At 37.8% G+C, this 23,080-nt stretch overlaps 6 protein-coding genes and 1 non-coding gene across 8 annotated transcripts; 5 read left to right on the forward strand and 2 right to left on the reverse strand.

Moving 5' to 3' along the window:
- Positions 1–2,109: 2,109 nt before the first annotated feature.
- LOC148920000 (uncharacterized) lies at positions 2,110–3,581 on the reverse strand. Its single transcript, XM_089046831.1, has 3 exons — positions 3,387–3,581; positions 2,984–3,073; positions 2,110–2,891 (listed from the first exon to the last, which is right to left on the reverse strand). The coding sequence occupies exons 2-3, from the start codon at positions 3,014–3,016 to the stop codon at positions 2,304–2,306; spliced, it is 621 nt and encodes a 206-aa protein (XP_088902957.1). The 5' UTR covers positions 3,017–3,073; positions 3,387–3,581; the 3' UTR covers positions 2,110–2,303.
- Positions 3,582–8,199: 4,618 nt separating this feature from the next.
- On the reverse strand, positions 8,200–8,290 carry TRNAY-GUA (transfer RNA tyrosine (anticodon GUA)). The gene is given in 2 exon segments: positions 8,200–8,235; positions 8,254–8,290. It is a non-coding gene; the product is annotated as a tRNA-Tyr (tRNA).
- Positions 8,291–9,198: 908 nt separating this feature from the next.
- LOC107880079 (7-deoxyloganetin glucosyltransferase-like) lies at positions 9,199–11,017 on the forward strand. The gene is made up of 2 exons (XM_016792401.2): positions 9,199–9,738; positions 9,879–11,017. The coding sequence occupies exons 1-2, from the start codon at positions 9,222–9,224 to the stop codon at positions 10,808–10,810; spliced, it is 1,449 nt and encodes a 482-aa protein (XP_016647887.2). The 5' UTR covers positions 9,199–9,221; the 3' UTR covers positions 10,811–11,017.
- A 742-nt stretch (positions 11,018–11,759) lies between these two features.
- On the forward strand, positions 11,760–13,710 carry LOC103323808 (7-deoxyloganetin glucosyltransferase-like). The gene is made up of 2 exons (XM_008225826.2): positions 11,760–12,485; positions 12,585–13,710. Exons 1-2 carry the CDS (start codon positions 11,966–11,968, stop codon positions 13,514–13,516), a joined length of 1,452 nt encoding a protein of 483 aa, XP_008224048.1. The 5' UTR covers positions 11,760–11,965; the 3' UTR covers positions 13,517–13,710.
- A 304-nt stretch (positions 13,711–14,014) lies between these two features.
- Positions 14,015–15,877, forward strand: LOC103323807 (7-deoxyloganetin glucosyltransferase-like). The gene is made up of 2 exons (XM_008225824.3): positions 14,015–14,660; positions 14,841–15,877. Exons 1-2 carry the CDS (start codon positions 14,144–14,146, stop codon positions 15,770–15,772), a joined length of 1,449 nt encoding a protein of 482 aa, XP_008224046.2. The 5' UTR covers positions 14,015–14,143; the 3' UTR covers positions 15,773–15,877.
- Positions 15,878–18,017: 2,140 nt separating this feature from the next.
- LOC103323809 (7-deoxyloganetin glucosyltransferase-like) lies at positions 18,018–20,380 on the forward strand. Of its 2 annotated transcripts, none has more exons than XM_008225828.3 (3): positions 18,018–18,714; positions 18,966–19,915; positions 20,008–20,380. In XM_008225828.3, the coding sequence occupies exons 1-2, from the start codon at positions 18,204–18,206 to the stop codon at positions 19,895–19,897; spliced, it is 1,443 nt and encodes a 480-aa protein (XP_008224050.2). In that variant the 5' UTR covers positions 18,018–18,203; the 3' UTR covers positions 19,898–19,915; positions 20,008–20,380. The 2 variants fall into 2 exon arrangements, with proteins under 2 accessions (XP_008224050.2, XP_088903508.1); XM_089047382.1 differs by having other exon boundaries at positions 18,062–18,714; positions 19,008–19,915.
- A 275-nt stretch (positions 20,381–20,655) lies between these two features.
- Positions 20,656–22,621, forward strand: LOC103323810 (7-deoxyloganetin glucosyltransferase-like). The gene is made up of 2 exons (XM_008225829.2): positions 20,656–21,267; positions 21,554–22,621. Exons 1-2 carry the CDS (start codon positions 20,757–20,759, stop codon positions 22,474–22,476), a joined length of 1,434 nt encoding a protein of 477 aa, XP_008224051.2. The 5' UTR covers positions 20,656–20,756; the 3' UTR covers positions 22,477–22,621.
- Positions 22,622–23,080: the final 459 nt, after the last annotated feature.

A 23,080-nucleotide genomic window follows, 5' to 3' on the forward strand; every position in this document is an offset into this window, starting at 1 on the left:
GCCTTAGCGAGAGACAGAGAGCGGCTCCCCAAGATCACATTGAGGATACTACAGAGGTTGAAGATGTAGTTCCTACTGATTCAGATAATGTTGACGCAGAGGTTGAAGATGTAGCTACTACTCAGGATAGTAATGTTGAGGTACGTGTCGAGCCTACTGAGCCATCTCGAGTAGGTTCCATTGATCCATCTTTACTTACGAGTTTTAAAACTCGCATAGCAGCTGCAATTTGGAATAACAAGGTAAGTCGTTTTACTGTGACAATAGAAGGTAGAATATAAGTCTGGTTCATGGTAACTAACCTTTTTGTTTTGTTTAACTAGGAACGTGAGCCCCTTAGGTGCATGTCGAAAACATCTACCCTTCGTGAGTGGAATTGGTAGGGTAATCCAAATAATGGTATATTTAAAGGGTACATTCAGAGATCTGGATTAGAGCACCTTATTAGGTGTTCTTATCGGAATGCTGATAAGATTGTTGTATCTACATTTGTTTAAGAGGTGGCATCCCGAAACGAACATCTTTCACATGTCTTTCGGTGAGATGACCATCACATTGGATGATGTGTCATCTATTTTAGGCATTCCTATGTCTGGTGCAGCGGTTGCTCCTCTTGGGAATTTCTCTATATGCATATATGTATCGAACGCTGATTGGTTTTCGCGAGGCTTATAGAGCTGAAAATAAAACAAAATATTAGTTATATGGTAATAACACATTGTAAAATAAAACATTTGTATTACATACCTTAAATTTTTTTGGATTAGACAACATGGAACTAGAAGCAACCATGTTTCTTTTTTTTGGCACTGCAATGGTACTTTTCTTCGGTTTTATTTTGAGTGAGGCAGTGAGGCTTTGCTTTGGTTTATTTTTAGGTAGAGCAATGGAGGCTTTAGCAATCTCAAATGCATATGGCAAACGACGAGTAGAAGTGTCGACTTTTCGCGGTCTCCCTTTGGTCTTCAACTTCTCTTTTGGTTCAGTAAGCGCAATAGAACCAGGGTTCATTAGCTCCTCCAGTGTCATGTGGGCTTGTCTCTTCTTCTCACCATTTTGTTGTTCATACCACATATTGAATCTTTGTAGTTGTGACCTTCCTGGTGAAGTTGTGCCATGACTACTGTTTCCTATATTGATGATATCTAATTTCCTCCAATGTGAATGCACGACATCAAGTGGTATTGGTACACCATGCTCTCTATACTCCGCAATTTCATGTGCACATGGTAATTGGTGGGTTCGACGAATAGCACAACCACATGATAAAGCATCCACCCCATCTGTCTCTAACCTGATTGCAAAAAAATTACAATGTTAACTCTGTAAACCATATATGTACATGCAATAAGTAAACTGAATTTACCTTTCTAACTCGCACACAATTACACTCAAAGCCTTTATAGAGACAAAACCTACTAACTCTCTCAACTCCGGATGCCTGAACCTATGTTGAATAAAACATCGACTCTTTTCAAAAGATGCCTTAATCTCTATGTGCTCTAGCTCTAACAATGAGTGTATAGTTACCCATGATCTCTCAAAGTTAAGTTGGCTTGAGCGGAGCTGTCGCTTCAACTTTGCATGTGCACTTTCCGCTCTGTTGATAACAATAATAAATTTTCCTAAAGCAAAATAAATTTTCAAATTAACATATCAAAAGTTGACTAAAATACTTACCTATTTGAGATCGTCGATCCAAGATGCATACAAGTGTCTGTCCATGCGGCCACAAACCTATCCTTAAATGGATTTAACCAATTTTCATGTATGTATTCAAGAGCTTTTTGAAATTCACTGAACTTAGACTCAATCTGTCGCAAACAACGCCAATATTCCTCCTCCGTTTCTGAACCAACCAAAGTATTCCAATCCTCATTAAATTGCTTCCATTATTTGAGGGTCCCAAATAACTTCTTGCAGTTTGCCAACACTCCTTTGTTAATATGTCATCTACATAATAAATGTTGTGCTTTCGGAAATATAGACGTAATAGAATTCATGAGTGCTAACTCTCGATCGATGACAATAACACCAGGAAGACAATTATCATCCAACAAACTCCTCAACGCAGTCAATGCTCATGTGTAATTGTCTTCCTTCTCGGCATTTATATACACATACGCAACAGAGAATGTCATATTAGTATATGTCACCCCCACAATTTGCAATAGTGGGAAACGATACCTATTAGTCTTATAGGTGCAATCCATGATAAGTACATGTGGAAATGCGCGCAAAATATCAATATTAATGGGGTGTGTCCAAAACAGGTCAGTTACAATATCACCAGATGTCCTATGCTACTCAATATAATTGTGTTCGGATAACTTAGTAAGCAATTGTTGCATTTGGGTTCTCCCAGCAAATTCTTTGGTTCTATTTCGGATCCTAGCATTGTATATTGTCTTCATAGTTGAAACATTCATTGCATCTCTATCTTTAATGGTGACCAAAATATCTCTGGGTTTCACCAAACTCTTAGACATGTCCACCAATAAGGCATTCTTCTCTTCAGTAAGTCGCCCCACAAATGAATGACCTTGAAGATACTCTGAAATAGGATGGTTGTGTACTCCACAAACCACCTCCAACTTCCAATCATCCCCATCACCAATATTGACACCTTTTAACAAGAATGGGCATCCACATTTCTTGGTACCAGTGTCTCTAGCACATTTTTTCATATCACTATTTGCATCCGACCTTATATCAGTTGTCTCACTAGACTTGCAAGACTTATAGTTACCGTTCCTCTCACAAGCAAGTATTACACGAGGTCTCCTCTTTCCCTCACCTCCATAATCAGACCTTTTAATTACAATGACAATATTATTCAATTTTCCTTGTTCACGAGCCCATCGAAGTAATGCATCTCTACCATTGAATATCTACACATAAAACTCATATTATTTAAATATAAAATTTGAAACATTTAATGCCACGTTAATGATACTAAAAAGGATTTCAGACAAATAATTACCGAATAAGTTGTGAATTGATCACTATAGTCCATTACACATTATGTTCCCACATTGTTGCCTTCAGTAGGGGCGTCACCTTGATTTTGTTCCTTCAATGGGAGTAAGATCAAAATAACTTGGATTAAATTTGTGGTCGGCAATAAGTTACTGAAAAAATAAATAAATTTCGGTTGGATGCCACTGAAACGCGGGTAAAAGTTCGGTAGTACACCACTGAACTACGTTCCATCTTACGGTGGATCCCACCGAATATTAAGTTTCTCACCGGTGAAATCCAACCGAAAACGGTGCAACGTTTGGTGGCATCCCACAAAATTATCTGTCGCGTTCGATCTGATGTCTGAACACAACCAACTGTTATGAAATACTAAACTTGCAAAACGCCAAAAAATAAACTCGTACCTCATTCGAAGCGTCTCTAACTTCAATCTCACCCTTCATGAATAAATACAATATATTTTTTCACCAATATAAACTTATAAATCTTGGGTTTAGGGTTTAGGAACATGATAGTTTGAGAAAAAAGTCAAACTAGGATTGCAGGAACATATATAGGGTGTAGTGAGCAATTTTAATTTTAATTTTAATTTTTTTTGTCCTTAACGGTAATTGTCTACAAGGGTAAAATAGATTATTTATATTTAAAATTAGTATGGGATGTAAAGAGCAATTAATGGGGTGCCAATAAAATCACCCAAAAAGAAAATGAGTTATTTATACTAGCCAATTGTTGTTCTTTTTTATTTTTTATTTTATTTTTAGAATTAAGAAAAGATAATATAGATAGTTATGTTCCATAAAGTAGGATTTATTATCTGATTTTGTTTTTTTTTAATATAAAAAAATATGAATTTACCATATTATCATCATTTAATTAATAATTTTAATTCTTAATGTTTGAATTAACTAAGAGCATTTTCTAGTATTTTGAATGTTTCACCACTCTTTGCCTTTTGCTTTATATATATAGATTAACACCCCTTAGCTTTTACGAGTTTTCACAAAACCAAGGTTTTAAAAATTACTCAAACACTCTCTAAGGTCTTTGTCATGTTTACTAATTCGTAATCAAATTAGAAGGAATTGAATGACGATAAATTGAATTGATGGGGAGTTGGATTGAGGGGAATTAGATTATGGATTCCTATTGAAGTTGTTTACTAAATCATATGGAATTGAGGTAAGAGTGGTGCTAATTGCTAAAATGTGCTCTCGTTGTTGGAGTAAAGTAGATGGCAAATTTTAAAATTTTAAAATTATATGAGGATATAATGGGTAAAAAAAAGATGAATTCCTAATGGATTAGTTCTCCAGAAATTAGAATACCACATCTTACCCAAGAATTTGAATTCCTCCAAAATGAAGAATTCAATTCCTAATTTTGTGTAGGCTCCACTTACTTTTTAATTCATTGATGTGAAGTAAACACATGAATCCTCAATAATTGGAATTCAATTCCTGATTAGTAAAAATTGCTTTCACAAAACCCCTTTTTCTTAAAATTCCTTCACAAAATTGTTGATTTCATAAAAAGAAATATCAAAATGACAAATCTGCCCTTAATTTTATACATAACATGAGCACAAAGTTAACAAAATAAAGCCAAACTGTAATACGTTAACTAACGATAATCACCCTAGTCCCTAACTAGCCTAGCCAGCTACAGTGCTAAGGGACTAGGTTCAAACCAGTAAACTGGCTGTTCAAGCCCTGTTAATCCAAGATCACAGGCTTTTTCAATTTATTTCCCTCTCAAATTATACCCACTTAAAAAACAGCTGTCAGAAGATGGTGCATAGGTGAAGTAAATTGAGTTCTCGTGATCAAATTCCTGCGGTGAGATTAATATGGACTGATTCAATCCCAAAACCAATGCATGGTTGCCAATGAATTCTACCTTTGTCCATCCATATGCACATGTACCATCCCAATTATTATATTCGAGCTTATAAACATCGAGTCGAACCACTTGGGGGTTCAAAGAATTGACCTCTGAATCAAGAACAGATCACTTGCCCCAGGTTTTGGCTATGCAGGGTATTCGGAACCAAGAATGTCCTTTTAGTTCCCAGGGCACACCAGCTGATGGGATAATAATTTCTAACTTTTTTATGGGAATTAAGGAATTGGTGAATTCCCAGACTTCAACGCTGTAATCTACGTTTAAGGCATAGAAGCAATTGCCATCGCTCGTAACATCAAGGTACAGTTTCTGCCCGTCAAGCTTTGTCCAATTGTTATCTGCAGGCAAGACAGTTACATCCATCTTTGTAATTGTACATTAGCAAGACCCCAATGTTGTTTTTGTTGCCGCAGGTTGGTCGACAAGACAGAGCAACCTTGGGCATCCTTCGTCGCCTAAGTCTCCCACACTTCCGGAGAATAATTTCTGGATCAGTGCTATACAGAAAAGTATTGAGTGGGGGGAGCAGAAGCTGGATCCCTGCAGATACGGGATTCAAGAGCAGCAGTTGTTTCTTGTGGCTCAAGAAAAGCAGCCAGCAGCCAGCCGTGAGAGGACCCAATGCAAATACTATCTCCATGGAATAAATGTTTAGGCATGTCGTAAAACTGGCCTTCAAGACTGTAAAAACCAGACCGGCTAACATCTTTGTCCTCGTCTTGAAAAACAAGGAGCCGCGGAGGCTCTGGTAAGCAAGTGAAGGACGGCGATGACTGTGAGATGCATTTGATGGCCTTAAGCCATGGACGACAAACTGCTTTGAGCCGCAGTATGTTTCCTGGGGACAGTTTGATAAGATCAATCGAAAAAGTTCAGTTGGAAATTTGGGACCAACTTGTTCTGGTATGTTTTGTTTTGTCAGCCATTGATGTATGGCCTTGATCAGATGCTGAACCAATATTTCGGATATTCAGAGAAAAGAGAACCCTATCGAGAATGGAGAATAACGAAACTGACTAACAACGGAGAAGCAGCTTGTCGTGTGTATGTAGAACAGAACAAGTTTAAGGGTAAAAGAAGTCGGAATAAAATGATAGTGTATTTGGAGAAGAAGTTTGCATATATTATTTGGAAAGTAATTGGTTGCTTATGTGCGTTAATGGGATTTTCCCTCTTTATATTTCATTGTTTATCTTCGCAATAATTGGGGCTTTTGCAGAGCGAGGAAAAGTAAAAGATAAGTGGGTTTGTGAAGGTTTTGTTGAGTCAATGGTAATGATTCAATGATGCACAACATTTGATATCTTTTGTTTCCATGCAAGGTCTTGCTTTGTATGCAGTAACCAGGCGTCTGTGCATTCCTGGTGCTCCAGTTATGGTGGTCTGGGGTGCACCGTAGGTGCTCGATTTTTGTAGGTTTAACATGTACAAGATAAGGGCAATATGATCAAAGACAAGAAGGAAGAGGACACTAGGAAAATAAGTTTACAGGAAGAAATGTTTAGAAATAAATTCATATTGAAACAAGGGAGATCAATTCCAATAACATGAGCACAAAGTTAAAAATAAATAAATAAATAAAGCCAAATTATTTGTTAAGCTTCCACAAAATATAATGTTTAAAGATTAAGTAACAATAATCACCCAAGTCACTAGCTAGCTACAGTGCTAAAGGATAACGTTCGATCCAGTAAGTTGGTTGCTTTAATAATCCCAGATAACAGACCTTTTTCGGTTCTCTCTCTCTCACATTATAGACAATTAAATCATAGCTGAAAGAAGATGATGCATGGAGGAAGTAGATGGAATTCTCCTGATATCCTGGAGCATGATCAAATTCCTGGGGTGAGATTAATATGGAGTGGTTTGAACCCAAAACCACTGCATACTTGCCAATGGAGTCCACCCTTCTCCATCTAGATGTACCATCCGGATTATATTCGAGCTTATAAACATCAAATCGAACCCTTTCCCAGGCAGAAGAGTCGACCATCGCAACCAAGAACAGATCACTTGCACCAGTTTTAACCAAAAATAGATCAGTGGCATCAGTTTTGTCCATGTAAAGCTGGAAATCATAATCTACCTTTGCTACCATGGGCGCACCAGCTGGGATAGTTTCCAACTTTTTGATGGCAGAGGAGTTGGGGAAACCCCAGACTTCAACACTGTAATCTTCGCGTAACGCATAAAAGCGATGGCAATCACTCGTAACATCTAGGTACCGTTCGTGTTCGTCAAGCTTTGTCCATTTGTTATCTGCAGGCGTGCAGAAAGCAAGACGGTTACGCCCATCTCCGACATTGTACATTAGCAAAACCCCAATGTTGTTTTTGTTGTTGCAGGTTGGTGGCGAAGACAGAACAACCTTGCACATCCATTTTCGCCAGTATCCACACGTTCCCTTGAGGAGAAAAATTCCTGAATCTTCCATAGGAGGATATTGATACATAATGCTATCTATATCCGGAAAAGTATTGAGTGGTGGGAGAAGAAGCGGAGCCGCTGCAGATGCGGGATTTAAAAGCAGCAGTCGTTTCTTGTTCGTCAAGAAAAGCAGCCAGCCGTGAGAGGACCCGATGCAAATAGTATATCCATCGCCTAACTCTTTAGGTATGTTCATCAAGCTGTAAAAATTGCCTTTAAGACTGTAAAAACCAGACAGGCGACCGCCATCGTTGTCCTCGTCTCGAAAAAGAAGGAGCCGTGGTGGCTCTGGTAAGCAAGCGAAGGACGGCGATGACGCTGAGACGTATTTGATGGCCTTAAGCCAAGGACGACAAACTGCTTCGAGCGGCTTTATGTTTCGTACGGACAGTTTTGATAAGATCAATTGAAAAGGGTCAATTGGGAGTTGGGACCAATTTGCTCTGCTGTTATGTTCTGTTTTGTTGGATCCAATGGCTACTTTGTCAGCCATGAATGTACGGTCTTTGCTGAACCTATATTTCAGAGATTCAGCGGAGAAAAGTTAACCCTAGCGATATAATGGGGAATAACGGAGAAGCAGCGTACTTGGAGTACAAGTCTGAACAAGTTTGTTGTATATATATATATATATATAAAAGAAGTTTGAGTTTGGCCAAAAAACAAAAAAAGAAATTTGAGTTTGGCCAAAAAACAAAAATAGAAGTTTTAAGGCAAAAGAAATGGATCTTTGGAGAAGTTTGCGAAAAAAATATAATTAAAAAAGAAGTTTAAAAATATAATTAAAAGAAGTTTGCGAAAAATATAATTAAAAGAAGTTTGCGAAAAATATAATTAAAAAAGAAGTTTGCGAAAAAAATATAATTAAATAAATTGGCAAAAATATCCGACCTGCCGGATTCGAACCAGCGACCTAAGGATGGCTATTGGTTTACCCGACTACAGTCCTCCGCTCTACCAACTGAGCTAAGGTCGGATTGCTGAACAAGATGCCAAACAAAAGCTTCTTATATGGAACGCATATGCAGTACATAATAAGCTAGTTAGTTTTGTTACTTTTTACAGTTCATTTCCTCCACTTTTAATTGACCTAGTGTCAGTTTGTTCTTCAGGTAGGAAAAGCATTTGAGAACCCAATAGAAGTGATCCATTAATTGTTATTTAGAAATAATTATAGTTCTCCTCGTTTGTCTACGCACACTATAAAACATAAAAACGACAATTATAGCTTTAAAAAAAAATAAGGGATGCTATTGATGCTGTCACCATCCAACATTGAGATAGAATAGAACAGGCCAAAGATGACTTGTGCCATTGTCACTTGCCATTTGCCACTATATAAGCCCGTCGAAATCACTGTTTTGAAAATATATAAACAAAGGTATGGTTGTTAAACTATTTTTTTTAATTATTATTAAATTGTTAAATTAATATCAATAATGCAAGAGACTCCAAATTTATTCACCAAAGTATGGTGACCCTAGTAATATTCAATAAAAATTGACGATAGGGGTACTTGCAATGTGATATGTGAGTTAAATTTAGTATACAAATTTGACCTCGCATTAATATTAAACCTATGAGCAATGTTACGCATACCACATTCGCATATCACTTTGTGTACCACCTCTTTAAAGATGGTACATAGGGTGGTATACAAATACAGTACGACTATTATTTTTGTGAACTTTTTATATATATGCTGGCTTCAAACTTATAAATATATATATATATATATATATATATATATATATATAAAGAATTGCACATGAGGAAAAGCGAAAATTTTATTTAATTAAACTTAATTTTATTGAAGTGTCCAATAAGGGCTACAAAAACAACGCATTTGTGCAAAGTGCAGACACATGCAGATCCACTAACAAACACACGCACAATCTAAGTCCAAAATGAGTAGCTCCAAGGAAGTAGCCAATAAGCCTCATGTTGTTTGCATGCCTTTTCCAGTTCAAAGCCATATGAAGGCAATGCTTCAACTAGCAAAGCTCCTCCACCATAGAGGTGTTCACGTAACCTTTGTCAACACAGAGTTCAATCACAAAAGGCTTCTCAAGTCTCTAGGGCCAAACTCCCTCGACGGTGTGCCTAGTTTCCGATTCAAAACCATACCAGATGGCCTTCAAAGTTCAGATGAAGATACCCAACAAGACATGTTATTGCTTGGAGAGTCCATCAAAAAGAATTTCTTGGCTCCATTTCGGGACCTCATCACAAAACTCAATCACACGGCAGGCGATCCTTCAGTGACACACATCGTTTCGGATGGTTGGATGACGTTGTTCCCCCTGGCAGCAGCTGAAGAACTTGGAATCCCTGTTGTACTCTTCTTTACTATTTCTGCATGCAGCTTGATGGGCTACATACAATTTCCAGCTTTGGTTGAAAAAGGACTTGCCCCACTCAAAGGTGAAATTACTCAAATATGAGTAGCTTAATTCCAACCTTTTTTGGAATGTTAATAGTAAGGCCTCCCTTACCTCTTAATTTTTAGATTAATTCTCCTGTTTTTAAACAGATGAAATTTTTCTTCACTTGGGTATTTGCAGATGAGAGTTGTTTAACAAATGGCTTTCTGGACAAGGTGATAGATTGGATTCCGGGAATGAAAGGTATTCGTCTAAGGGATCTCCCACACAACTTGAGAACCACAAATCCCAATGAGAAATCCTGGACAAACTGCTTGGAAGCAATTGGAAGATTTGATAAAGGTTCAGCAGTTGTTCTTCATAGTTTTGATGCACTGGAGCAAGATGTTTTGGATGCTCTCTCATCCATGTTTCCACTTGTTTATGCAATTGGCCCTCTCCCATTACTTCTTAATCAGATACCAGAGCACCCTTTGAAGATTATGGGATATAGTCTATGGAAAGAAGAATCTGACTGCCTCAAATGGCTAGATTCCAAGGCCCCAAATTCAGTTATTTATGTGAATTTTGGCAGTTTAGCATTCATATCACCCGAACAGCTTGTTGAGTTTGGTTGGGGACTAGCAAATAGCAAGCTTCCCTTCTTTTGGGTCATTAGGCCTGACCTGGTTGTTGGTGCATCATCAATTTTGCCACCTGAGTTTGTGAATGAAACTAAGGAAAGAGGACTAATAGAAAGTTGGTGCCCACAAGGACAAGTCCTTGAGCACTCATCAGTTGGAGGATTTTTAACACATAGCGGTTGGAATTCAACCATTGAGAGTCTATGTGCAGGTGTGCCTATGTTGTGTTGGCCATGCTCTAGTGACCAGCCAACAAACTGTTACTATACTTGTAATGAATGGGGTATTGGCATGGAGATTTGTAATGATGTTAAGAGGGAGCATGTGGAGAAGCTTGTTAAAGAGTTAATGGAGGGAGAGAAAGGTAAGCAAATGAAAAACAAGGTTATGGAGTGGAAGAAACAAGCAGAAGAAGCCTCTAGCCCATATGGTTCCTCATCCTCAAACTTGGACAATTTTGTGCATCAAGTGCTATTAAGAAAAAGCTAGACGGGAGTCAAAGGGGTCTAGCTCAATGAAAGTGGGCATTGACTTGCAAATTAGTAGTCTCAGGTTTGAACCTTCATGGCACCTTGCTAGTGTGTGTGAGAAATCCACTTCTCTTTGTAGTTTAACCTATCACTTGTATTTTTTTTTTTTTTAAAAAAAAAAGAAAAGCTAAACGGGCAAGTCATTGGCCCAAATCGTAGCTTGGAGCCCAAACTTGTTGTGAATGTAGTTTTCTGTCTTTGAGTGCACGTCGATCTAATTTGTTGAAGAATATAAAGCTTCATATCATAACATTGACTAAATAAATACACTATATAATGAGTGGTTTCTTTACTAATATAACCGAGACTTTTTATGATAAAACCTCACACCTAATTTAACATAATTGTTCCTCAATGTCCTCCGCAAAACGTTCTTTCAATAGTTTAGTTTTGTTATTTCACTAGTTGATTTCTCCAATTTTCAATTACCTTCATTTGTTCTTTAACTAGGGAAAAGCACATGTGATATGGAATGGTGTATCATTGGAGAACCCAACAAAAGTGACCCAAACTGTGTTATTAGAATACTATGATTTTCTTATTTCTTCATTTTATAGCACATCTATTATCTCACCCGATGTTTATAATAAGAGATGCCATTGGACTATTATTTTGGACCATCCTACAAAAAAACAACATTGAGATAGAATCTGAATAATTCAGGCCAAGGATGACATGTGCTAATGCCACTTGCCACTATAAGACACTGGTTTCAAAACATATCAACTTTAAATTAAAATTTATGTCAAGTTAGATTCTCCTCACTAATTGATAATAAAATAATAATTAAGATGAATTATGTGACAATTGGTTCTTCAACAGAGACTTGTTGTTACATAAATTTGGCTTCTTTAGCATTATTTAACTTGAATTTACAAACTCTAAACTTAAAATAAGAAAGGGGACGGAGGAGACGGAGTTGGAGTGGTTGGTTCTTTTTTTTTTTTTATTATTATTTTTTTTAATAGAAGCGATGGGATAGACAACATTTCCTTTTTCTTTCTTTTTTTGTGATACAAGACAACATTTTGCATTGCAGAAGCCATTTTTATAATTTTCTTCAACCTTATAAACCAATGCATTTGTGGGAGACACACAAAAACACACAACTAAAATGGGTTCCAATGAAGTAGCCATTAAGCCAGTACATGTTGTTTGCATTCCAGTTCCAGCTCAAAGCCATACAAAGGCAATGCTCAAATTAGCAAAACTCCTCCACCATAGAGGTTTGCATATCACCTTTGTCAACACAGAGTTCAATCACAAGAGGTTCCTCAAGTCTCTAGGACCCAACTCCCTCGACGGCTTGCCTAGTTTCAGATTCGAAACCATACCAGATGGCCTTCCAAGTTCAGATGAAGATACCACTCAAGACCAGCTCTTGCTTGGTGAGTCAATCATAAATAATTTACTTGCTCCATTTCGAGACCTCCTCAGAAAACTGAATCACACAGCAACTCCTGACAATCCTCCGGTGACTCACATCCTTTCGGATGGTTTGATGACATTCGCGATCACAGCAGCAGAAGAAATTGGAATCCCTGTAGTACTTATGTTTAGTATTTCTGCAAGCAGCTTCATGGGGTATAAACAATATCCCACTTTGCTTGAAAAAGGACTTGCTCCACTCAAAGGTGAATATTACTCAAACATTTACCTATTTTTTGTTAGCTTTATTAAATTTTAGATTCTTAACAATAAAATTTTCCTTCACCTGTGGGGCATTATTGTAGATGAGAGCTGCTTAACAAATGGCTTTCTGGACAAGGTCATAGATTGGATTCCAGGAATGAACGGCATCCGGTTACGGGATCTCCCACACAACTTTATGACCACAAATCCAAATGACATCTTCTGGAATTACTGCTTGGAAGTAATGAGAAGGGTTGATAAAGCTTCAGCAGTTGTTCTTCATACTTTTGATGCATTGGAGCAAGATGTTTTGGACGCTCTCTCATCCATACTTCCACTTGTTTATGCAATTGGCCCTCTCCAATTACTTCTCAATCAGATACCAGAGAACCCTTTGAATGCCATGGGATATAGCCTATGGAAAGAAGAAACTCGGAGCCTCAAATGGCTAGATTCTAAGGCCCCAAATTCAGTTGTTTATGTGAGTTTTGGCAGCTCAGCTGTCATAACACCCAAACAGCTTGTCGAGTTTGGTTGGGGACTAGCAAATAGCAAGCTTCCATTCTTTTGGGTAATTAGACCTGATCTCGTTGTTGGCGAGTCGGCAATTTTGCCGCCTGAGTTTGTGGATGAAACTAAGGAAAGAGGTCTAATAGCAAGTTGGTGTCCACAAGAGCAAGTCCTTAAGCATTCATCAGTTGGAGGGTTTTTGACACATAGCGGTTGGAGTTCAACCATTGAGAGTCTATGTGCAGGTGTGCCTATGCTGTGCTGGCCATGCTCTACTGACCAGCCAACAAACTGTTACTATGCTTGTAATGAATGGGATATTGGAATGGAGATTGGTAAAGAAGTCAAGAGAGCGCAAGTGGAGAAGCTTGTTAAAGAGTTAATGGAGGGAGAGAAAGGTAAGCAAATGAAAAACAAGGTCATGCAGTGGAAGAAACTAGCAGAAGAAGCCACTAGTCCACATGGTTCTTCATCCTTAAACTTGGACAATTTTGTGAATCAAGTGCTATTAAGAAAAAACTAGATGTTAATTTATCTATGGGAATTATGTCTTCAATTGTCTTGTCGATGATATATCTTCTTGTTATTCATAAATGTTGACACGATTTTCTTGAATATAAATAACAAGAAAAACATGTACAAAGTAAATTTGTAATGATTTGTCGGATTCAATCTATCTATATGTATTATATGCACTAGAAGTGTTAATTTGACTTTGATTATGGGAACCCTCAATTTATTTTATTTAAGAAACACATTGTGAGGCTCATAACAAAGACAGCTCCGTCTCAGACTCCCCCATTTTAATGTAGACAACCTTGAAAAAGAATTTATTTATTTTAATTTTTTGATAATATAGGGGGTAAAGCCCAAACTCTCAAAAGACTACACGGAACAAATCTATGCCTCGAGATGCCATTCTTATCGTTATCTAAATTAGTCTTCGGCGGCTCGGCAGAGAAAAAACCTCATGATGAGAACAATTTTCATTTTCAATTGCATATAGCAGTCATTCTCATGATAGCCACACAAAAATAAATAATCTCCACACAAAAACAATCTTTCGTTTTGAGTAAAACCCACACAAAAGATGTTGCCAACCCTATAAAACACAGACACAAAATACACAAAACAAATATTTAGAGTAGAGATGAGTTCCAAGGAAGCAGTAGCCAGCAGCAAGCCTCATGTTGTTTGCATTCCTCTTCCGGTTCAAAGCCATGTAAAGGGGATGCTTAAGTTTGCAAAACTCCTCCACCACAGAGGTTTCCATATCACCTTTGTCAACACAGAGTACATTCACAAGCGCTTCCTCAAGTCTCTTGGACCCAACTCCCTCGACGGCTTGCCTAGTTTTCGATTCGAAACCATACCAGATGGCATTCCAAGCTCAGAAGAAGATACCACTCAATACATTCGTTTGCTTGGTGAGTCAGTCACGAATAATTTACCGGCTCCATTTCGTGACCTCCTCATGAAACTCAATGGCACGGCCAATATTCCTCCGTTGTCTCACATGGTTTCGGATGGTTGGATGAGCTTCACCATCACAGCAGCTGAAGAAATTGGAATCCCTGTGGTACTCTTCTTCACTATGTCTGCAAGCGGCGTCATGGGATATAAGCAGTTTCCTACTTTGCTGGAAAAGGGACTAGCTCCACTCAAAGGTAAAACAAAAGAGAGATTATTTCAACAAACTTTATTAAAACGACAAGTATAAGTACCAAATCAAACTTTATTTCAACAACTTACAAATTGTATTGGAAACCTGTCTTTTTTCTCATTATTGTTGAGGACATGTGACGTACATATAAAAGCTTACTTTTCTTGACTTGGGTTATTTGCAGATGAAACCTGGTTAACAAATGGCTTTCTTGACAATGTCATAGATTGGGTTCCAGCTATGAAAGGTATCAGGTTAAGGGATCTCCCAAACAACTTTATTACCACAGACCCCGCCGAAGCATCTTGGATCTTCTGCTTGGAAGCAATCCGAAGATTTGGTAAAGGTTCAGCAATTGTTCTTCATAGTTTTGATGCATTGGAGAAAGAAGTTTTGGATGCTCTCTCATCCATGTTTCCACTTGTTTATGCAATTGGCCCTCTCCAATTACTTCTTAACCAGATACCAGAGCACCCTTTGAAGGCTATGGGATATAGTCTGTGGAAAGAAGAAACTGAGTGGCTCAAATGGCTAAATTCTAAAGAACCAAACTCTGTTGTTTATGTCAATTTTGGAAGTTTAGCGGTCTTAACACCGGAACAACTTGTGGAGTTTGGTTGGGGACTGGCAAACAGCAAGCTTCCCTTCTTTTGGGTAATTAGGCCTGATCTGGTTGTTGGTAAATCGGCGATTTTTCCAACCGAGTTTGAGGCTGAAACTAAGGAAAGAGGCCTTATAGCAAGTTGGTGCCCACAAGAGCAAGTCCTTGAGCACTCATCAGTTGGAGGATTTTTAACACATAGTGGTTGGAATTCAACCATTGAGAGCCTATGTGCAGGTGTGCCTATGCTCTCCTTGCCAATCTTTACCGACCAGCAAACAAATTGTCATTGTGTTTGTAATTTGTGGGGAATTGGCATGGAGATTAGTAAAGATGCCAAGAGAGACCAAGTGGAAAAGCTTGTTAAAGAGTTGATGGGGGGAGAGAAAGGTAAGCAATTGAAAAACAAGGTCATGGAGTGGAAGAAACTGGCAGAAGAAGCCGCTAGTCCACATGGTTCTTCATCTGCAAACTTAGACAACTTTGTGAATCAAGTGCTATTAAGGAAAAGCTAGATGTTACATGTGTATGGAATGTCTTTAATTATCTTGTCGATGATATATCTTCTTGTTCTTCAAAACTTTTAATAAAATTTTCTTCAAAATTAAATTACGAGAAAACGTGTCCAAGGTAATTTTGTATTTATGATTTGTGGGGTACAATCTATATGTGTATGTATAAAGAAATTCCTCTGAATAGGAAATGAAGATTGGTACAGGTGCTTGTACAAATTAAGACCACAAGAAGTGTTTATATAACTTCGATTGTGGGAGGATATCAGTTGTGTATCATGCTGGACGAGGACTGAAGGACTGAAGAAGGGGGTTAGGCAACTGGCAGGCACATTCGAACCAAAGACAGGACATTAACATCATGATAAATAATTATATGTATTGAGTCCCGTTTTGATTGAGGGATCCCTCAAGTAATGTTATTCATGTCCCATGCTATAAAATGAGACTGGATTCATTAAATTGGACAACAATTCCACATATTAGAGGAAATAAGTCTCAAGGGTGATACTAGCCTATGGGATTGGACTAGACATAGTTCCAATCATTTGGACACTACAAAGATTGACTGTTTTCGTTTGAACACTAATTTGATACACAAATTTGGTGTCACCTTGGATCCACACCCTCCAAAGTTACTGCAAGAAAAGCTCCGTCTGCATAGCAAAGACAGCTCTGTCTCAGACTGCTTGTTGCATAAACCCTCTCCTATTTGTCTTTTAATTTAAACAGCCATACAAAAATATATCATATATAACAATGTAATATAAAACTGCACCAATCATTTTAATAATTTTCATTTTCAATTGCATATGCCTGACTCCTTTGTAGGACTCATTGTCATGATACAGCCTAGGGGTGGCATTTTAAACCCTAAAACCGCAAAAATCAACTGACAATTTACCACAATGAAATCGCAATTGCGGTAAACCGAATCGCATTTGCGGTTGCGGTTACATTATTTGATTTTCAAAACTTGCAGTTACCGCAAACCGCAAAGTATAGCCGCACGGATGATGAGGTTGAATTCTACAAGGAAATGGAATATATGACAACTTGTAAGTAATTAGTTTATATATGCTAATGTTATTTATGCTTCTTCTTATAATAAAATGTATTCAACTATGTTGTTTTATTTGTAGATAACATTGGTGCTCAAACAACACAATGGGGTTCTTCAAATCCACTCACCACCAACACTTAAGTTTGTAACTTTAGTTTGTAACATTAGTGCATTGCATTTTCCTTTTAGTTTGTAACTTTAATTCACTTTGAATTGGATTTTTCTTTTTCGTTGTAATTTTAATTCATTTTGCTTTACATTTTCCTTTTGGTTTGTAACTTTAAAGGATTTGAAATTGGAATGCTTGAAAAGTTTAACTTTAATTGGAATGCTTGGAATTGTAACTTTAATTTTCTTAGGTTGCGAATGCTTGAGAAGTTGAGGAGATTGTGAATTTATATATGTTTGAGAAATTGAGGTTGTGTATTTATTTGCGGTTTGAGCAAAAATTCGCGGTTACCGAACCGCAACCACCCCTAATACAGCCACACAAAAACAAAACAAAAAATTGTTGCCAACCCTATAAAAACAGTACATTTCTGAGAGTGCAAAACACAGAGAAAAATTCCAATATTTTGAAAGGCAAGGCGTAGATGCACAGCGTTTTAGTCACGCTATGTGAGGCGTAAGCCTTGAAGTAGTGAGGCGTAAGCCTTTCGAGCATTAATTTATTTTAATAGGAAAAATTTATAAATAATACAACACAATTAAATTGTACTACTAATTCTTAACAAACTTTTAAATATATAATCAAATATAAGTACTAATTGTCATTTAAGCATAATAATCAATCCCAAAACATAAAATATTTATTCATATCAAAAGGAGACAATTCTTGAAATTAATGGGGATTATTGTGTAAGGGTAGAAATTAGGGTTGTACTATACAATATATATATATATATATATGTGTGTGTGTCCATGTATTAAAATATTAATTTAGAAAGAAAAAAAAAAGGGTAAGTAAAATCAAATCTGCAATTGATATATACAATACACAGCATGTATTATTAACTTAATATATTAATTTATAATATATATTAATTTCATTAGAAAAAAAGGAAAGAAACAACACTGAACGTGCGTTTCATTTAAGTAAGCTCAGTTTTAAAAAGGCTGAAAGTGAAACGGCGTCGTTTTACAACCCTAATAAAAAATTTCACGCGGACTCTTATTCTTCTTCCTCGCGCCGCCTCGTCCGTCTGGCCAGGCCTTGCAGCGCTTCATCACGCCTTCTCACGCCTCACCCCGCTAAACGTGAAGCTTGCGGAACAGCCGACCGCCTCAGGAGATCTCTTGCTGCCTCGCTCTGACGCGCGCGAAGGCATGCCTTTGAAAACACTGAAAAATACACACAACAAATATTGAGAGATGGGTTCTAAGGAAGTAGCTAACAGGCCTCATGTTGTTTGCATTCCTTTTCCAGTTCAAAGCCATATAAAAGGAATGCTTAAGTTTGCAAAACTCCTCCACCATAGAGGTGTTCATATAACCTTTGTCAACACAGAGTTCAATCACAAGAGGTTCCTTAAGTCTCTAGGGTCCAATTCCCTCGACGGCATGCCTAGTTTTCAATTCGAAACCATACCAGATAGCCTTCACAGCTCAGATGAAGATACCACTCAAGACCTTCTTTTGCTTGCTGACTCAGTCAGAAAAACATTTCTAGCTCCATTTCATGGCCTCCTCAAGAAACTCAATCACACGGCCAACATTCCTCCAGTGTCTCACATCGTTTCGGATGGTTGGATGGCCTTCACCATCACAGCAGCTGAAGAAATCGGAATTCCTGTGGTGCTCTTCTTCACTATTTCTGCAAGCAGCTTCATGGGATTTACACAGTTTCCCACTTTGGTGGAAAAAGGACTTGCCCCTCTCAAAGGTAAACAAATGAAGATTTTCTTGGCTTTTTTACTTTTGTTTTTTGGTACTTGAATTTGAACGTGTCCTAACTCAGTACATGAACTATAATAATAGATACCAAACCGAACTTATTAAAACTACAAGTACCAAATCAAACTTTATTTCAACAACTTACAAATTGTATTGGAAACCTTGTCTTTTTTCTCATTATTGTTGAGGACATGTGAGGTACATATAAAAGCTTACTTTTCTTGACTTGGGTATTTGCAGATGAAACCTGGTTAACAAATGGCTTTCTTGACAATGTCATAGATTGGGTTCCAGCTATGAAAGGTATCAGGTTAAGGGATCTCCCAAACGACTTTATTACCACAGACCCCGCCGAAGCATCTTGGATCTTCTGCTTGGAAGCAATCCAAAGATTTGGTAAAGGTTCTGCAATTGTTCTTCATAGTTTTGATGCATTGGAGAAAGAAGTTTTGGATGCTCTCTCATCCATGTTTCCACTTGTTTATGCAATTGGCCCTCTCCAGTTACTTCTTAACCAGATACAAGAGCACCCTTTGAAGGCTATGGGATATAGTCTGTGGAAAGAAGAAACTGAGTGGCTCAAATGGCTAAATTCTAAAGAACCAAACTCTGTTGTTTATGTCAATTTTGGAAGTTTAGCGGTCTTAACACCGGAACAACTTGTGGAGTTTGGTTGGGGACTGGCAAACAGCAAGCTTCCCTTCTTTTGGGTAATTAGGCCTGATCTGGTTGTTGGTAAATCGGCAATTTTTCCACCCGAGTTTGAGGCTGAAACTAAGGAAAGAGGCCTTATAGCAAGTTGGTGCCCACAAGAGCAAGTCCTTGAGCACTCATCAGTTGGAGGATTTTTAACACATAGTGGTTGGAATTCAACCATTGAGAGCCTATGCGCAGGTGTGCCAATGCTCTCCTTGCCAATCTTTACCGACCAGCAAACAAATTGTCATTGTGTTTGTAATTTGTGGGGAATTGGCATGGAGATTAGTAAAGATGCCAAGAGAGACCAAGTGGAAAAGCTTGTTAAAGAGTTAATGGGGGGAGTGAAAGGTAAGCAAATGAAAAACAAGGTCATGGAGTGGAAGAAACTGGCAGAAGAAGCCGCTAGTCCACATGGTTCTTCATCTGCAAATTTAGACAACTTTGTGAATCAAGTGCTATTAAGGAAAAGCTAGAAAGAAAACGTGTCCAAGGTAATTTTGTATTTATGATTTGTGGGGTACAATCCATGTGTATCATGTATAAAGAAATTCCTCTGATTTGATGTCCAATTAATCTTGAATAGGAAATGAAGTATGGTCACAGGTGCTTGTACAAATTGAGACCACAAGAAGTGTTTATATAACTTCGATTGTGGGAGGATATCAGTTGTGTATCGTGCTGGATGAGGACTGGACTGAAGAAGGGGGTTAGGCAACTGGCAGACACATTCGAACCAAAGACGGGACATTAACATCATGATAAATAATTATATATATTGAGTCCCGTTTTGATTGAGGGATCCCTCAAGTAATGTTATTCATGTCCCAAGCTATAAAATGAGGCTGGATTCATTAAATTGGACAACAATTCCACATATTAGAGGAAATAAGTCCAAAGGGTGATACTAGCCTATGGGATTGGACTAGACATAGTTCCAATTATTTGGACACTACAAAGTTTGCTGTTTTCGTTTGGACACAATTTGGTGTCACCTTGGATCCATGCCCTCCAAAGTTACAGCAAGAAAAGCTCCGTCTGCATAGCAAAGACAGCTCTGTCTCAGACTGCTTGTTGCATAAACCCTCTCCTTTTCGTCTTTTAATTTAGACAGCCATACAAAAATATATCATATATGACAATGTAATATAAAACTACACCAATCATTTTAATAATTTTCATTTTCAATTGTATATGCCTGACTCCTTTGTAGGACTCATTGTCATGATACAGCCGCACAAAAACAAAACAAAAAATTGTTGCCAACCCTATAAAAACAGTGCATTTCTGAGAGTGCAAAACACAGAGAAAAATACACACAACAAATATTGAGAGATGGGTTCTAAGGAAGTAGCTAACAGGCCTCAAGTTGTTTGCATTCCTTTTCCAGTTCAAAGCCATATAAAAGGAATGCTTAAGTTTGCAAAACTCCTCCACCATAGAGGTGTTCATATAACCTTTGTCAACACAGAGTTCAATCACAACAGGTTCCTTAAGTCTCTAGGGTCCAATTCCCTCGACGGCTTGCCTGGTTTTCGATTCGAAACCATACCAGATAGCCTTCACAGCTCAGATGAAGATACCACTCAAGACCTTCTTTTGCTTGCTGACTCAGTCAGAAAAAAATTTCTAGCTCCATTTCATGGCCTCCTCAAGAAACTCAATCACACGGCCAACATTCCTCCAGTGTCTCACATCGTTTCGGATGGTTGGATGGCCTTCACCATCACAGCAGCTGAAGAAATCGGAATTCCTGTGGTGCTCTTCTTCACTATTTCTGCAAGCAGCTTCATGGGATTTACACAGTTTCCCACCTTGGTGGAAAAAGGACTTGCCCCTCTCAAAGGTAAACAAATGAAGATTTTCTTGGCTTTTTTACTTTTGTTTTTTGGTACTTGAATTTTAACATGTGTCCTAACTTAGTACATGAACTATAATAATAGATACCAAACCGAACTTATTAAAACTACAAGTACCAAATCAAACTGTATTACAAGTACAACTTCCAATTTGATTGGAAATTTTGTGTTTTTTTTTTTCTTCTTCTCATTATTGTTGAGGACATGTGACAGAGAAAGTCATTGAACCAATAGTGAATAAAAGCTTTCTTTTCTTCACTTGGGTATTTGCAGATGAAATCTTCTTAACAAATGGTTTTCTGGACAAGATCATAGATTGGATTCCAGCAATGAAAGATATCAGGTTAAGGGATCTCCCAAACAACTTTATTACAACAGATCCCAATGCCATATCTTGGATCTTCACCATTGAAGCAATCACAAAATTCGATAAAGGTTCAGCAATTGTTCTTCATACATTTAATGCATTGGAGCAAGAAGTTTTGGATGCTCTCTCATCCATGTTTCCACTTGTTTATGCAATTGGCCCTCTCCAACTACTTCTTAACCAGATACCAGAGTACCCTTTGAAGGACATGGGATATAGTCTATGGAAGGAAGAAACCGAGTGCATCAAATGGCTAAATTCTAAAGAACCGAACTCTGTTGTTTATGTCAATTTTGGAAGTTTGGCGGTCTTAACACCGGAACAACTTGTGGAGTTTGGTTGGGGACTGGCAAACAGCAAGCTTCCCTTCTTTTGGGTAATTAGGCCTGATCTGGTTGTTGGTAAATCGGCAATTTTTCCACCCGAGTTTGAGGCTGAAACTAAGGAAAGAGGCCTTATAGCAAGTTGGTGCCCACAAGAGCAAGTCCTTGAGCACTCATCAGTTGGAGGATTTTTAACACATAGTGGTTGGAATTCAACCATTGAGAGCCTATGTGCAGGAGTGCCTATGCTCTCCTTGCCCGTCTTTACGGACCAGCAAACAAATTGTTATTGTGTTTGTAATGTGTGGGGAATTGGCATGGAGATTAGTAATGATGTCAAGAGAGACCAGGTGGAAAAGCTTGTTAGAGAGTTAATGAAAGGAGAGAAAGGTAAGCAAATGAAAAACAAGGTCATGGAGTGGAAGAAACTGGCAGAAGAAGCCGCTAGTCCACATGGTTCTTCATCCTCAAACTTGGAAAACTTTGTAAATCAAGTACTATATTAAAGAAACGCTAGATGCTAAGTGTGTATGAGAACGTCTTTAATTGTCTTGTCGATGATATATCTTGTTGTTCTTCATGGCAGAAAATGTTAATGAGTTTGAGGTTGTTAATAATGAAGAAGTAGCTCCACCTAGAACTTTTATTAGAGACTTATTTGCATCCTAGTCGTGCACCCAATCCTGCATGTATCATGTTTCCACCTAACATGCCCGCATAACATTTTAAACATGGAATGATTCAATTGTTAACTATTTTTCATGGCAGGAATTTGAAGAAGCTATAAGCCCCTTTTACAATTAATTTCACGAGGTTTTTTTATTTCTATTTTTTCCATTTTCTTTGAAAGAAAAACCAAAAAGTTGGCTATACTCATAAGGGCTAGGTCTATAGGTTCTTGGGCATAGGTGACTCAAGACATTTTTCAATAAATACTTTCCTAATCATAAGACAATTATTCTGAAGAAAAGAATCTCAATTTTTTTTCTCAAAAAGAAAATGACACGGGGTGTATCCACTATCAGTGGTTTAGAAACAATTGAGAAAATGAAACCCCCCCCTTCCATTTTCTTTTCTTCAAAACAATTGTCTTATGATTAGGAAAATATT

The sequence above is a fragment of the Prunus mume genome, linkage group LG2, assembly GCF_029339155.1.
Source record: "Prunus mume cultivar Tortuosa linkage group LG2, ASM2933915v1, whole genome shotgun sequence".
NCBI classification, from domain to species: Eukaryota; Viridiplantae; Streptophyta; class Magnoliopsida; order Rosales; family Rosaceae; genus Prunus; species Prunus mume.

Coding starts and splice junctions, on each gene's coding strand:
- LOC148920000 (XM_089046831.1), bottom strand. CDS start 3,016: ATGGACTATAGTGATCAATTCACAACTTATTCG. Junction 2,892..2,983: donor ATCAATTCACAACTTATTCG/GTAATTATTTGT, acceptor TTTTATGTGTAG/ATATTCAATGGTAGAGATGC.
- LOC103323808 (XM_008225826.2), top strand. CDS start 11,966: ATGGGTTCCAATGAAGTAGCCATTAAGCCAGTACATGTTGTTTGCATT. Junction 12,486..12,584: donor AGGACTTGCTCCACTCAAAG/GTGAATATTACT, acceptor GCATTATTGTAG/ATGAGAGCTGCTTAACAAAT.
- LOC103323810 (XM_008225829.2), top strand. CDS start 20,757: ATGGGTTCTAAGGAAGTAGCTAACAGGCCTCAAGTTGTTTGCATTCCT. Junction 21,268..21,553: donor AGGACTTGCCCCTCTCAAAG/GTAAACAAATGA, acceptor GGGTATTTGCAG/ATGAAATCTTCTTAACAAAT.
- LOC103323807 (XM_008225824.3), top strand. CDS start 14,144: ATGAGTTCCAAGGAAGCAGTAGCCAGCAGCAAGCCTCATGTTGTTTGC. Junction 14,661..14,840: donor GGGACTAGCTCCACTCAAAG/GTAAAACAAAAG, acceptor GGTTATTTGCAG/ATGAAACCTGGTTAACAAAT.
- LOC107880079 (XM_016792401.2), top strand. CDS start 9,222: ATGAGTAGCTCCAAGGAAGTAGCCAATAAGCCTCATGTTGTTTGCATG. Junction 9,739..9,878: donor AGGACTTGCCCCACTCAAAG/GTGAAATTACTC, acceptor GGGTATTTGCAG/ATGAGAGTTGTTTAACAAAT.
- LOC103323809 (XM_008225828.3), top strand. CDS start 18,204: ATGGGTTCTAAGGAAGTAGCTAACAGGCCTCATGTTGTTTGCATTCCT. Junction 18,715..18,965: donor AGGACTTGCCCCTCTCAAAG/GTAAACAAATGA, acceptor GGGTATTTGCAG/ATGAAACCTGGTTAACAAAT.